Consider the following 16,550-nt stretch of genomic DNA (forward strand, 5'->3'; position numbering starts at 1 on the left):
TTCAACATGGATGATGTCCGCATGTCATAACTAACTTGCACTTACCCATGTCCACAAAGATATGCCAGCTCGTATCATGTAACAATTATAGACAAATAGAATAATGACTGCAATTTTGACGAAAGAGCTGTTCTGTCATTGCTTAATTGTGTTATAAAATAGTTCTTAAAATACCAAATTTATCACTTAAAATTCAGTAGCTTCTCTATGAAATATAGTTTATGAAAAGGTTGAAATTCCCTTCTTTCAGAAAGAACATAGGAGCAAATGCTGTCTAGAGCAATCATTTTTTAAACATTTTCTTAGGGGACGGGACATGCCCACAACCCACACTAGAAGTCTTGTGTACTACGCGCACTGCATGGCACATTCACTTGTGCCTACACATCTTTTCTTTCCTGGATACACCCCCGGAGACAAGTGTAATAGAAATCTGTTAGTCTGTCATCAAGTTTTTTTTCTGTTGATGTAGTGATTGTAATCAGCTGTTCACTGGCTGTGATTACTTCCAACTGCACGTCGTCTCATGAAGATCCTAGGTAGTATTTGATCTTCAGAAACCCATGCTTGTGTGAGAGACGACTAAAGGGATCGAGGGGTCGGATTCGCAGACTTGTTGACAGTTCTTACAATTTTTAACTAGTGATATAATAGAAGAGGGTGCCAGTCAAATCGAACCATCGAAAAAACGCCCTAGCAAAACTTGGTCAAAATGCCCCAGATATTTGGTCAAATCGCCCCAGGTTTGGTCAAATCGTCCCAAGGGGGTAGTCAAAATCCCCCAATTTACTTATGATTTAATATATGCCCTAAATGCATATTTTTTGTTCACTTACGTATAAAGTTCTTCACATAATATTATGTAGTAATATTTCTGACACATTTCCTATTTGTAAACTGATAAGAGTAACACTAATATGCATAGACAACACTGTAATAACAGCTATTTGGTAATGAATTAAAAGAATAAATTTAAGGTTTGTATAATATGTTTATTGTAAATTGTGAATTTTATTGTGAATATTACTGTTACTTTCTTCTAATAGGAAATTTATCAGAAATATTATTTCATAATAGTATGTAAAGAATATTATATGGAAGTTGACAAAAACTCTGCATTTCTGGCCTATATTAAGCCATATCAAGTAAACTGGGGCATTGTAACTACCCCTTCGGAGCGATTTGACCAAAAATCTGGGGCATTTTGCCGCCTGGGCGATTTGACTGGCACCCACTGAAGACACAAGTTATTAAAGTTATTACAAGTGGTTGCACTTGTTCATTGAATATTTCAGTAGCATCAACATAAATCAGTTCTTAAAGGCGAGGGGTCATGATGTCAAAAGTCTTGACCATGACTTATTTCAGACTAACAAGCGCGTTGTTATTCGTGGGTTGATATTTGATATCTACAGAGAGACAAAATTAAATACCTCTACAATAGTTAGGTCATGGACATGTGTTTGCCACGTGTGCCGATTTGAGAGAATACGGGTTTTGTCGTGGTTTAAATTTCTGTAAAGGGGTATTCGGCTCCAATAAATGAGTAGCCCTGCCAAACTCGAATGAATCCTAAACTGTCACTTATTGTCTGTCTAATCAAACATTAAAATGTTATGAATCTAACGATAAGTCAGGTGCAGAGTCTAACAGAGAACTAAAACAGCACCGAAGCGAAAGTGGCTGTTACTCCCTCTTTAAACAACCAGACTGTGGCTCCTAAGGAATGCTTTCATATGCATATTGCTACCCACCACCACTTCCCTCCCTCGCAATACGTTATGAGTGAGTGAGTTTAGTTTTAAGCCGCACTCAGCAATATTCCAGCTATATGGCGGCAGGCTGTAAAGAATCGAGTCTGGACAAGACAATACAGTGATCAGCAACATGAGCATCGATCTGTTCAACCTGGAACCGATGACATGTATCAACCAAGTCAGCGAGCCTGACCACCCGATCCCGTTAGTCGCTGGTTGCGACAGGCAGAGTCGCCTTTTATGGCCATACATTATGAACAGGCCCTGAGCCAGAGTCGCATTTGCCTTCGTGAAAAATATAAAAAAACCCAAGTATTTCATTGGCTCATCATATATGATGGTAGATCAACGTCCTTGTTGGGATATATAAAGGCTGCATATTGTGTGCCAAGACAAGCCCCGCGCATTACAGTGTTCCGTTGACAACCCAGTGGTCACAAGTAGCATTGTCTCCCTGCATTATGAGTCTCGGACTGGCATTTGTCTTACTGTGCGCGCTTGTATCAGTGACCGCTGCTGAAGGTAAATAGTCCATCATAATACTTCTATTTTATCTATTTAGGTTCATGTGAACCCGTATGAGAAGCTTGTCCAGGGCCTGTGGAGCAATGGAAATGTAAGAAGTCTGACTTCAGTTAATTGTTGTGTTGTGTTAAAGCAGGGATAATTATGGTTAGTGTTTCTCTGTTTAAAGTTTCCACTTTGAATGGACTTTTTACAAGTGTGTTAACACGACGCCATTGTCGCAGATCTTACTCGTGCATGCTTTAATTTGTTTGCCTTTGGTGCACTGTTGGTGTTCCCAGTTGTTGAATGTGGAATTGCACAAACATTCAGTGACCCACTTAGTCTGCTGATTTGTTTTACAGATCCGCGTCGATGTCCTGAGGGATTTCTTGAGCACGGATCTTCTTGCTATTGGTTCTCCAATGTAAAAGGATCATTTGCTGAGGCAAGAGTAAGTATGTGACTGCTATATTTAAGCAGAAACGTTCACGACACGTAAGCATTCGGCTTTATTGAGCTGGAGTCTTACACCCTCTACAGTGCTTTTGGGTTCAAATGAGAACGATAATTGATTAAATAACACGAAATGGTGATAAATACACAAAACAAATACGACACATGGTCCTGACTTTACTGGTGTACGCTGAACCAGCTATGCAATACAGAATCACCAAGCATATTTCAATCAACACTCAAATGAAGCCTTTAAGCATATTGGAATTCCCAGTCATTAATGATTTTCTGAGCATGTTGAAATCATTAAGAATGTTGAAATCATTAAGCATGTTGAAATCACTAAGCATGTTGGATTTTCTGAACATGTTGAAAATTTGGAATCACTGAGAAGGTTGAAATTGCTTGATTTTTGTAACATGTTGAAATCAATAGGCACTTTAGAATCACTAAGCTTGTTAATATGTTGGAATCACTAAGCATGTTGAAACTGCTGGATTTCCGGAGCATGCTGAAATCACTAAGCATGTTGGATTTTCTGAACATTTAGAAATCACTAAACATTTTGGAATCACTAAGTATATTGAAATTGCTTGATTTTCGCATGTTGAAATCAGTAGTCATTTTCAAATCACTGAGACAGGCAACATTTTGGAATCACTATTTTTTTTTTTTTTTAAATTTTGGCATGTTGAAATCATTGAGGATGTTGGGGTTTCTAAGCAAGTTCATAAACATTTTGGAGTCGCTAAGCTGTTTGAAATCCCTAAGCTTGTCGGATTTTCTAAGCATGTTGGAATCATTAAGTTTGTTGGATTTTCTAAACATTTTGGAATTTGCTGGATTTGTAACAGGTTGAAATCACTGGGCATTTTGGATTGTCTGAGCATGTTGAAATCGCTAAACATTGTAGATTTTCTGAGTATGTTGAAATATCTGTTACACTTCTTATCCTTCTTCTTTTTCTTCATCATCATCTTCTTCTTCTTCTGCTTCTTCTCATCTCAAACGAAGGGTAAGAGCCGACAATAAGCACCAATCAGTACGGCACACATCCTGTGAGTGAGTGAGTTGGATTTCCCGCTGCTTTGGGGAAAATATTTAGGCACCATCATGGCGTTGGACAAAAGAAATGGGCTTCACACATTGTACACATGGGTTCACTCCCATGAGACAGACCTCCCAAAAGACAGACTCAATGAGTACACTGATTAGTTGAGCCATGCTGTCTACCCGTACTTCATTAATGAGCTGACCCCCAGTCTCTACAGAGTATAGTACCAACACAGTCCTAACTTCAGATGCCCTTCTCAAAACATATTACTAATCCTTTCACTGACTTTTCGCTATCAGAAGAGTATGGAAACAACACAGTCCTGTGTCAGTTGGAGATGCGGAGTATGTTTCCAGACTTTACTCTGTATCTTTGTTATTTTGTATATATATATATATATATATATATATATATATATATATATATATATATATATATATATATATATATATATATATGTGTGTGTGTGTGTGTGTGTGTGTGTGTGTGTGCGCGCGTGCGCGCGCTTCTGTGTCTCTTTGAGGAAGAGGGCCAGAGAAGAGGCAACACCCATGCAGCAAATATGCAAGCACATCATCAGTCAGCAAGAGGACGACGTCGTGCCCTACCTCCCGCCCTTCCTCAGCATGAAGAGCGCCATGTGCCGTCACCGCCGACAGCACATCCCTCCACTGCCCAGAACATTAGCTGAAGTCGAGCTACCAGACCAGTGGACCACAACTCATGATGGGAGAAGATTTTTGCTGTTCTCAGATGGAGAAGAGGACAAAATCCTAGCCCTCTGCTCAGACGAGGCCTGGAAGCACAGTAGTCAGCCGAGAAGGTGTACATGGATGGAACGTTTTCTTCATGGCCTCCATTATGGAACCAAGTACTAGTATACGTCTTCCATGCTATGTCTTTCTGGAAACAGTGTAGTCAACCGAGAAGATGTACATGGATGGAACGTTCCACTATGGAACCAAGTGCATGTATATGCCATCCATGCTATGTCCGGTTCCACGATTTACCCTCTTGTGTATGTCCTTCTAACCAACCACCAGAGCATTACCTTTGTCCGTCTATTCAACCTCTTGAAGATGCATGTCCAACAAGTGCTCAACAGACCTCTTGAACCCACTGTGATCCAGGCAGACTTTGAATTGGCTACCATCCAAGCTGCTGAAACTGAATTCCTGCAAGATGTTGCCTGTTTCATTTCTGCCAGGCCCTGTGGCGGACGACCCATGAGTTAGGCTTAGCTGTGGCCTACAAAGAAGACAAAGAAGTGGGGAAATGGATCCGCCCTGTTGCTGGCCTATTTCCTCTTCCACTTGCTGAAGTTCAAAATGCTTGGCTCGAAGCAATGGACCACTTGCCCGATAATGGTGTTAGTACCTACACCAGAACGTCGCACACATTGAAATAAAAAAAGCTGACTATCCACAGAACTTGGCTTTCCTTCATCTATACAACTTCTAAAATGCCTTTCAAAGAAATGGATCGGTGCTCTGACATTCACCATGCTCAAAGATGAATGACTACATCGTTGCAACCTGGGTGGATGAAGATGAAGACGCCAGATCTCCACCTAGACATCACCATGCTACACAAAGTCCAGGACCAACAACAACCTAGAGGGGTTCCATTCCCGCATCAGCAAGCCCATCCAGCATAATCATCCCAACATGTTCAGATTCATTGAACTAGTGAAAAGATTGGAACATGCAACAGGAGGAGAGAACTAAAATTGCTCAGATAAACATTAGTGTTGGCCAAACTTATTTCAAGCTTACGGTTTGACATGGGTCATTGTTTTGAAAGGGTGATGGTCATTTTTTGTGAACAGATGCCATTTATTGAAAAAATAGAACCTGCGTCATAAACCTGATCAAAATATGTTTTAGATTTAGATTTGAATATCAAGTGGAAGTACACGTTTACCTAGGGACATACACTTTCTAAATCGCTTAAAGTATCTTCTCAGTGTTCATTATTTTCCGCAGGAAAGAACAAAATATCCACATATTTAGGGAGAAAATAGTATGTTTTCATATTTTCCCAGTTTAAAATATCATCATGCTGAATCTTCACCAAGTACATATCAAAATGTGTGAAACTGAATGCTGAACATATTTCACCGTACATCTGTGTGTGTAATGCTCATAGTTTTAGCTGTAGCATAGTGTTTATTTTTAAGAATGGCCGCCAAAAACGATCAATGGATTGTGTAGTCCAAACTAGTTACTTACAGTACAGACCGTCGCCTTATACCTGGATTACTCCTGAGTGTGGCGTTAAACAACAACCGGTCAAGCACTGGATGTTCTCTTTTCATACGAAGCCGAGCAAGTGAAGAAAATGGTGAGCTCTAAATGTATTTTCAAATGGACATCATACTCAACAATCGCCTTGCATTAATCGTGATGTTAAAATATTTAACCGTGCCCCACCGTTTGATATTAAACAAAGACAACTCTCATCCTGATATATTTACGTCCTGGTATTAAAACCTCCACGTGTGTTATTCGTAGGATTCAAAAACTAACCATGTCTCATTTGTAGTCTTCAAAAGTTCACAAGTTCAAATGTATTATTTGTTTTATTTGTAGCGTTGAAAAACTCACCATTTGTTATTTTTAGTGTTCAAAAACTCACCATGTATTATTTGTAGTGTTCCAAAGCCCACCATATGTTAGTTGTGGTGTTCCACCAAGCGTTATTTGTAGCGTTGAAAAGCTCACCGTGTGTTATTTGTAGTCTTCAAAAGTTTACTATGTGCTACTGTAGCATTCAAATACTCACCATGTAGAATTTGGTAACGTTCAAAAACTCACCATGTGTTTATACATTATCAGGACCACACTGAAAATAGCTGTCACACATTGTTTTCATTTCGTCATACATATTTCCAGAGTAGTAAAGGTACTTTCCAGGTGTAGTGAGGTAACCTAGTGGTTAAAGCGTTCGCTAGTCACGCTGGAAACCAGGGATGATTTCCCGCATGGGTACAGTTTGTGAAATCCACTTCACATTTTGAAAAGAAGCCACACTGGACAGAAGTCTACACTGAAAACATGACGACACATTTTGTTTCATAAAACCTGGCTGTCAGAACATTTACTATCCTGTTGCACAACGGATTGTGTTATCAACTCCTTCAGCTATTAACAGAAACCAAGTAGACTGGGTCGGCGTGCGCTATACGTTCCAATACACAATCTCGTTCTTTCTTGCAACTGTCCAGTTATGGAAGGGTGCGTGAGAAATGTCACTCAAATCATCAAGTATGAACAGCAATCACTGCACCATTCACAACTATCGTGTCACCAAAGCATTCTGAGGAATCTGATCTCCACTCACCCAAAAAATATCTTGACCTTCATTACTAGATACAGGCTTGTATCAGCTACATAAGTCGAGTTTGTGTGTGTTTACCTCCCACCTATTACCAACTGGAACCCACCGTCTCCCTACTTTTGTGTAATCCGTTCTTGAATGATTGACACTGAACAATATAGACAGGCAGTGGGTTCCTTTGCTCTGAGATTACACTCCAAATCAGTGGCTTACCTTATAAAATACGTATACAGATGTAAGTTCCTTAGCCGCTATTATGATCACGTTTCCATATCAACTGCTCTTATCCTTCTGTGTTGTGGAGATGTTCATCCTAACCCAGGACTGCGCCCTTTCCGTGATCTTAAAATTATACATTTAAACATACGAAGCTTGAAAGACAAAATTGATCTAACTGACGCTGAATTTCGCTTATATGATATTATATGTTTAACAGAAACCTCGTTACATGCCGAGATCCGTAATACTGATATAAAAATGCCAAGTTATCACCTTGCAATCCGGAAAGACAGGCAGAGTCGTGGTGGTGTCGCTATCTACGTCAAACGTAATCTATACCTCCAACATATGACGAGTCTTGACGCCCCCGGGCTTGAGGCGGTGTGGGTGACGATTAAATGCAAAACCTGTCCTTATCTTGTCGGCTGTATCTATCGCGCAGACAAGAGTGCGGCATATTGGAAGCTCCTCGAAGACGCTATTGGTAAAGCCATTGATCAAAATATGTACACTATCGTTGCCGGCGATTTCAACATTGACGTCCTTCGCTAAAATAAAACCAAAATAAAAAATCTCGAATCGCTGTACGGACTCGAACAAATAATCTGTGAACCTACTACGATAACACCTCACTCAAGCACCCTGATTGACATGATTTTTGTATCGAATGTCGATAGTGTGAAGGAATCGGGTGTTCTGGATCTTATCTGTAGCGGCCACTGTCCCATATATGTAACAATAAAAGAATCAATCCCTTCCATTACGACCTACAAAAGAAGAGTTCACAACTACTCACTAGCCAATACAGAAGGTATGAACAAATGCATAGACAACATTGATTGTGACGGTTTATTTTCTTGCAACAATGTAGATGACATCACCACACAACTAACATCTATAATGGGTAATATCTGCAACGAGCATATACCTAACAAGATCATCACAAGCGGACCTTAAGATCAGCCCTGGATGACAAGTGAAATACGAGCATTGATTCGGAATCGTAACCGTTTACATAAAATTGCAAAAAAAATCCAACGTCCCATCAAATTGGGCAAATTTCAGATCAGCTAGAAATAAGGTTACTTCCGCTATCAGAACAGCCAAACGTCTATTCATCTCTAAAATCGATGATTCTGTAAATAGCTCAATCGGTCCTAAAACATAGTGGCGTCTGACTAAAGCATTTTTGAAATCACAAAACGCTGAAAATCAATTTCCATCAATTATATCAAACGATATTGAATTTAACGATCCCGAAGAAATCGCTAATATCCTAAATGATTATTTTACTTCTCAATTGACTGTTAAAGACCCTCATCGAGATTTGCCTGATACCCAAATCATTGGCAATTCGACATTATCAAGAATTACACTAACCTGTAATGATGTTAAAGACATCATGTTGTCTTTAGATACATCAAAAGCGACTGGCCCAGACAGAATAGGCAACAAAGTATTGAAATATACTGCCAAAAGTCTAAGTCCCATACTCACGAAATTATTTAACCTATCGTTGAGTCAGTCAGCATTTCCCTTGACGTGGAAAGAAGCTTCTGTTATCCCTATTCACAAAAAAATATGAATACTCGAATTACCGTCCAGTCGCATTAACCTCTTGCTTATCTAAAATTTTTGAAAAAAGTGTATTTAAATACATATTTAATTTCCTCAGCTTCTACTCTTAACAATGATCTAGATAAAATCTCCCGGTGGGCTCAGGAATGGCAAGTTACTTTTAAGCCTAATAAAACCGAATCTATTCAGTTTGACGGAACGATTATAAAAGAAGTCAAAAGCCACAAACATTTAGGAATAACACTCCAAAGCGACGGTTCATGGAATAATGATCACATTAAAGATATTGTCCGTAAAACTCGTCCTATGATCAGTTGTCTGCGGAGTTTTAAATATCCTTTATCCCTAAAGACATTAGATACTATGTACAAATCTTACATTCTACCCATATTTGACTACTCCTCGCAAATCTGGGACAATTGTACATCTGAACAATCACGGATATTAGAAAGCTTACATCTTGACGCCTTGAGAACGATCTGTGGTGTTGTGCGTGGTGCAAGTCACCATAAGATTTATAATGAAACTGAATTTCACTCTCTGAAAGATACAAGACATTATAAGAAACTAATGTTTTTTCTTTAAACTTTAAAATGTACGATAACCATTTACTGGACTATCTATGCGAATTAATCCCTCAAACTGTCTCTGGAAACACTCGGTATGATCTAAGAAATAATTCTGAAATTCAAGGCATTTATTGTCGAACTCATTCCTATGCCAATTCCTTCCTACCCGACACGATTAGTCTTTGGAACGCTTTGCCAAACTCAAAAGAAACATGCAGTCTATCGGAATTTAAGAAACTACCGCCAAAAAGAGAAAATAATATTTACCTTGACCTCAGCTACGGATCTCGCTTGTCACAAATCGTCCACTCATGTCTCAGACTCGGATGTAGTGATCTGAACGCCGGTATGTTCCATCGACATTTAATCAACAGTCCTTACTGTTCATGTGGATACGGGCATGAAACTGCTCTGCACTTCTTTTTCATTTGTGTTAATTATTCACATTTAAGATCTATTACGTACTTTTATTCGGCGGGCTACAATCTCGATACCGTTATGAATGGCCAGCAGGAACTACCATCGTTCGAAAACCAAACAATATTAGAATCTGTTCATAACTATATCTTCTCATCACAACGCTTCAAACTTTCCCTGAATACATAATGATCCACATCTATTATGACTCGTAAGACACACCAAACTGAGACAACATTTAACACTTTAATGATGTTTACTGATTAAGAATGTTCATGACGTCATCTTTCACTTCAGTTCTGTAAAAGGTGTTTTGGAGCGGCGTTAATATAAGCCATATGGCTTGTTCGCCAATCCACATTTCATTTTGGAAATAAAAATATGTTTAAACCACTAGATACAGTAATCTTCTTTCCAGGCTCTCCGACCTACTGGTTGGGTGCCACTGATCTGATGAAGGAAGGGAAGTTCATGTGGGAGGGGGGCTGTCCCCTAAACTACACAAACTGGAGTTCTGGGGAACCTAGCAACGAATCGCATCTACAGGAAAAGGGAGAACATTGTCTGTCGCTTCTCAAGTACACCGACTATAAGTGGAATGACCGTCTCTGTACTAGCGAGATAAACTTCATCTGTGAAAGAAAAGTGTCCATGTGTGACTGCAAAAACTGAAATGTGCTCAATGACGAATGAAATACTAAACATCCAGAATATTCTTTCAAGCTTTCCTCACTAACAATACAAGATAACTAAATCATATGTGACTTCACTTTGACATATGTATGCTTTCATGGGAAATAAACATTACTCTTTCCCAGATGAACCATATGATTCACAATTCCTGTTCCGCTTACTTGGGTGCATCATCCTCATCTTTGCATACCCATCGCTGAAGAGTAGGATAGTTGGATGACGACCTGATGACGCTACGTTATATAACAATGGCACAGAGTATGGATTGGGTTATTGGGTATTAGATACACAACGCCACACACAAAGCAATCAAATGTAAAATGTGTTATGCTTGTAGTTACATTTTAGCAACAAAGTTCAAATTCTAATACGTTTGTTCAGTTGAGATTCAAACCCACACACACTAGGTCAGCACCTTATCGCCATCAGACAAATTCATCAACCTAAGCCACCACGGCCTCTACTAAATGGACAGCTGATCACAAAACATTGTACGCCATTGTGATTGACGCTGCAGCTGTTAGGGTTACATCACAGGAAAAAATGGCAAAGTCTACTTTGATTCCCCAAACCCAGTTTTATCATTCGAAATTAGACAGAATTAGTACAGACACTGATGAAATGCCTGTTGAAGTGCAAAAGTGTAACAGATTTAGCCCAGCTTCGACTTTGCGACAGAAACCTACCCCAACTTTATAACAAATATAAGACACTAAGTTCTGAACAGGTGTGGTGTTACTGAGAGTGATAAACAGTTACAAGTGCACATCAGTGATGAATAACTTGTGAATGCTAAAATGAAAACTATTTCACATTATATTAATTCTAATTAGGAATCAGGAATCAGGAATTAATTGCAAAGTGTCTGAATATACTCAAAAGAGGACTCATAAGACTAAATCAAGTCGTCCAACACATTCACAGGCATCGACTAGTTTGTCTTTACTCCTCGCTTGGAAACAGACAGAAGCGGAATCCGTCAGGGTTGATCTAGAATACGCGAAGAAAGAAGCAGAACTAGTGAAGAAACAAGTTGAAATGGAAGGTGACAAAACACTTTTTGTTCATGATAAGAAAACAGCAGTTATTGAAGCAGAAGTAAAAGTGTCACAAGCTGTAAATGATTCTCTCGAGGAATCATCTGGCCACGATTCTGTTCTGGTGGAAGGTATCAGGCAACGGATTCAAGATTATGTGAATATTCACATAATCATCCTGATGATGTTGCTTCTGACTTCCTCGAGTTTCCAACGTTACCAGTGACCCCAACGTTAATGTTGCAAACATTAAAGGCCAGAATGCTTGTGTCATCCCTAATAACGACTGTCCACATGTTAAGGGTACACATGATACAAACTTTATGTCAATTAACCATCGTACCCAGCTAGATCTGAATGCAAATTCTTCTCCTTTCTCGGAGTACTGATATTGCTGAGTTTCTACTCAAGAAGATTTGACCTTATCGAGACTGAGCAAATTTAATGATCAACCAGAGTCCTATCCCATATTTGAAGTCAATTTTTTCGTAGTGTGGTGAGGTCAAAGTTAGTGCAACTGAGAAATTTCATTTGCTTATCAAGTGGTTGGTGGCAGAATCAATTAGACATGCAGTGAGTATTAGAGCAGCCAGTGTGTCCGGTGTCGGGTTTGTTGAGATTGTGGGAGCGTTTAGATGAACGTTGTGGATGCCCTGAGATGGTAAAAGCTTCACTTGAAACTGGATTGTCAAATTTCCCTAGACCTACAAACAAAGACTGTGCAAAACTGTATGACCTCGCTGGTCTTGTAGCCGAGATTAACTCATTCAAAAAAGAATCCAAAGTATGCTGAGTTGTTGTCATACTATGACTCGCCCTACGGAGTCATTCCTGTTGTGCAAAAGCTACCCTTTGTCCTTCAAGAAAGGTGGACATAAAGCTACCCTTTGCTCTTCAAGAAATGTGGAAAGCACGTGCCTCTATATACAAGCAGGACAATAATGTACCATTTCCTCCATTCACGGGATTTGTATCATTTCTGCGACAAATCAGCAAGCTTAAGAATGATCCAAGTTTCTTGTATGGTTCCACTCGGTCAACACAAGTACAGCACACCGTACAAAGCAGGATAAATCCTCCAAACCATCCCGCTATAGTGTTCATGCAAAGAAGACTGATGTAGCTCAAAAGTTTAAGAATACAGGCAATCAGCCCAGCAAATGTCCCATTCATAACAGTTATGAAAACTCACTTCATGTCTCAAGGAAGACCCACCATTTTTGAGCCATGTCAAAATAACTTTCTGATGTAAACTTTCTTGATGAAGTTCCTGGGGATGACCTGTTTACGATGACCAAGGATGATGATACGCTAGGCTTATCACAGGAAGATCGACATTTTCTAAATCACATGGATAAGGAAATACATAGAGGCCCTGAAAGAAATTCGGTAGCGTCATTACCGTTTAAGGACCCAAGACCAGTTCTACCTAACAAAAAGGATCAAGCTGTAAAGCGAGCCGACTCTTTGGAAAACAGCATGGATAAAGTTCCAGTGAAGGGTCCACAGATGATTGATTTTATGGCCAAGATACTCTATTCTAATAATCCACTGAAGGTGCAGACGTTTGGTACTTCCCACTATTTGGAGTTCCGAAGAAACCAGACCAGATTCATCCGCCGCTTACCAAGGGACATCTCTCCATGGTTTACATATGAAAGGACCAGATATTGCCATTAGATTAATAGGCATCTTATTCAGATTCCGCAAGGAAGCTATAACAGCTATTGGGGATATTGAAACCCCAAGAGAGATAAACAGTGTTGGGCTAGCCAACATGGTTTCAAGATTCCATGTGTTAACTTGCTGTAATACCACCGCATGAAATTGACACAGTACATAGTCCCTAAAATTTGCATATGACCTCTCTAATTTGCATTAATATCCGATTGTGACCCCAACGGATACCGAAAATATCCTTTGGCTTTATCCTGCCGAGAACCCTATCCATTGTATAATAAATGATATGCCCATTTGGCCAAATATTTGTTGGTTGGTTGTTGTTTAACGCTGCACTAGGCAATATTCCAAATATTTGGCATTGGTCGCTAAATAATTGATTCTGGACCATACAATCCAATGATTAACAGCATTAGTATGTATTCACGCAGTTGGGATACAATGACAAGTGTAAAGAAAGTCAGTGAGTCTGACCATCCAATCCGGTTAGTCGCCTCTTACAAGCATGGTTGTGCTATAGACCATTTCTACCCCGGATATTATTGGGTTTGTCCTCATTGTGTTCCACTGGGACAGGCATACATGACTGACCACCCAGAAAAGTAGAGGACCCTGAACCTTTGATAGGAAGTATAAGATTTAACAAACTTTTCAAAGGCAGGCATCTTATAAAATAAACACCATTTCTCTTTATCACCACACCTAAACACGACGCATGGAATGCTCGTGCACAACGCAGTAGCCCCATACACTAACCTATGTTTACATACTGCTCCATACACGTGCATGGGGTGTCGTTCCTGATTTTGACAGTCTTTAAGGAGATCGCTAAATCATCTTGGAACATTAATTTTGACAGTCATCTTGCATTATACAACTGTTAGTGTCTGTTTCTTGATTTTGGGTTTTTTTTAAACGAAAATCACACACAAGCAGGGTAATAAGGAAGACAAATGTGAAGAAATCTAAACTGTGGTTTAGTGTAGCGTGTCCTAATGCCGGGAAAAGATTCAATAAAGCCAAACGGCGATTTGAAAAATTACCTTCCGTTTATTACAAACGTGTTTATAGACTTGAAGCTAAGAATTATAAAATAAAATTGCTTGGATAAACATATCAGACATCAAAGGTTAATTAATTGTCGCGAGAAGAACAGAAACATGACCCAAAAGAGTTTTGGAATAACCGTTTACACTAAAAACTATCGTCCAAACACAGCCACTCACCCGCCAGCTGTAAACAGCACGATCTGCACGTGGTAACTGTCGCGACTACACATGTCTGCGCGCTGGATCGTCGTCAGTCGCTACTGTTACTTTGAAGAATATCGAGCGAGAAGACGGTGATGACATTTTCATAACGCAATCGCAATCGCGTGAGATGGATAGCGAAAGCAGTCACAGTGATCGTGAGTTTGAGTTTAGATTCGGCGAACCCCTTGATAATAACGCCTTTGATAAAGAACTTGAAATTTGTGTTCCTAAGTTTACAAAATACAAGAATGATTGGGCTGTTGCTGTGTTTACTAGATGGCAGGAGGAAAGACGTCAGAGAGCCATGAAATACAATTTGGATTTGCCGAAGGTGTGTTTGTCAGAAGGTTTATTCGAAATGGGTGCTGAGAACCTTAATCTTGCCCTGAATTTTTTCTTGTTCGAAGCCCGGAAACAAGACGGAGGGTTGTATCCATCTCATACATTGTATGGTATATACACCTCGTTACAAAGCGCCATCAGAGCAAAGGGATGCACAGTGAACGTGTTTGAAGATAAGGAGTTTGAAGACAGTCGTCGATGTCTGGACGCAGTTATGCGCAAACGTTCTGCTGAGGGTGTAGGAGCCGGAAGCCAACAGAAACGATATCCCTCACTGAGGAAGAGCAGCTTTGGCAGTGTGGAGCTCTGGGAGACGACACCCCCAAAAGACTTCTAGATACAGTGCTGTATATGACAGGTTAGTCTTACTAAATAATCATGTACATATTGATTATAGTTATCGTAAGCTTTTCTATTCTTTGGCTGAAGAAAAAATGCTCAGATATAAATGATAATGTAGTTATTTTGGTCTTTTTATAGGATTGCACTTCGCTCTTCGAGGGGGTAAGGAACATAGGACCTTGAGGATGTTTGCCAAACCACAAATAACGGGACCTCATGCGGATGGCAACGGCCGAAAGTTCCTTCTGTACACCGAAGATGTGTCAAAAACAAACCTTGGCGGGTTGAAGCAGAGGAAACAAGCTCCGAAGAAAGTGCGGGCATATGAAAACATTAACAAGGACCGATGTTACGTCGGTATTTTCCAGAAGTACAGATCATTGTGGTGAGTATATTTGCTATCAATGAATCAAAATTTAAAAACAATTAAGAAAATAAAAAAAATAACAAATTTAACACCCAAAAGATGCAAATATTAAAATTTTCTTTCAATTAAGTGGATAAAGTATTTCAGAAATCATTCTTTGGGTTTTTTTAATAGTGTGGATGGCAAAACGACCGATTACTACTACTTCACTCCTCGCGCCAGACCCAAGGATGGAAGTTGGTTTCTGAAAACCCCGGTTGGCCACAAAACCCTCCAATCTACAGTCAAACGGCTTTGTCAAGGTGGTTTACAGGGTAACAAAACAAATCATTCATTGAGAGCTTCAGTTGTCACAAGGCTTTATCAGGCCAACGTCGACGAGCAAATGATTTGTGAAATGACCGGTAAGAATACATTCGACATTGCTAGATAATATTTTAATGTTTACATTGTAACAATTATCTAATTCACGTAACACACATTGTAGCCAGTGTAAATAGCACTCAAGATTAATTACGTTTGAAATAATCTAGTTTCTAAGATCAGTCGCCATTATTTCACAACCTTTTATTAAGACAAAGCTACTTCATGTGCTTTGAGATATGTGATCTTACGAACACTTTATGCTTTTGCCTCTTTCTTTCTTGGTCACAAGAGTGAAGCTGTTCGTTCATACAAACGGACCTCTGATGATCAAAAATCTACCTTGTCCGACATCCTTACGTCAGCGCCAAAACGCCAGAAGGGTATCAAAGCTACATGTACGGTATCTCCAGACAAAGAGCTGAATGTCAATGCCGGAAGTGACGTTGTTTCCAGGGAATCTAAACCGACAGTCGTGTTCAATTTCAACATCTCGTGAAATGTAGTTTCAAGAAATAAAATCACTGTCTCTGCTTGACTTTTTTTCTTTAAGAATCTGAACGAAAAAATTGTCTCGTGA

The 16,550-nt window shown here is 39.5% G+C and overlaps 1 protein-coding gene and 1 pseudogene across 1 annotated transcript; both read left to right on the forward strand.

Annotated features, from left to right (window-relative positions):
- The first annotated feature begins 2,168 nt into the window (after positions 1-2,168).
- Positions 2,169-10,565, forward strand: LOC137278989 (perlucin-like). Its single transcript, XM_067811479.1, has 5 exons — positions 2,169-2,279; positions 2,627-2,719; positions 4,525-4,642; positions 6,005-6,114; positions 10,312-10,565. The coding sequence occupies exons 1-5, from the start codon at positions 2,219-2,221 to the stop codon at positions 10,563-10,565; spliced, it is 636 nt and encodes a 211-aa protein (XP_067667580.1). The 5' UTR covers positions 2,169-2,218.
- Positions 10,566-14,914: 4,349 nt separating this feature from the next.
- LOC137278990 (uncharacterized protein KIAA1958-like) lies at positions 14,915-16,040 on the forward strand (annotated as a pseudogene).
- Positions 16,041-16,550: the final 510 nt, after the last annotated feature.

Source organism: Haliotis asinina, chromosome 3 (genome assembly GCF_037392515.1).
Source record: "Haliotis asinina isolate JCU_RB_2024 chromosome 3, JCU_Hal_asi_v2, whole genome shotgun sequence".
NCBI lineage: Eukaryota > Metazoa > Mollusca > Gastropoda > Lepetellida > Haliotidae > Haliotis > Haliotis asinina.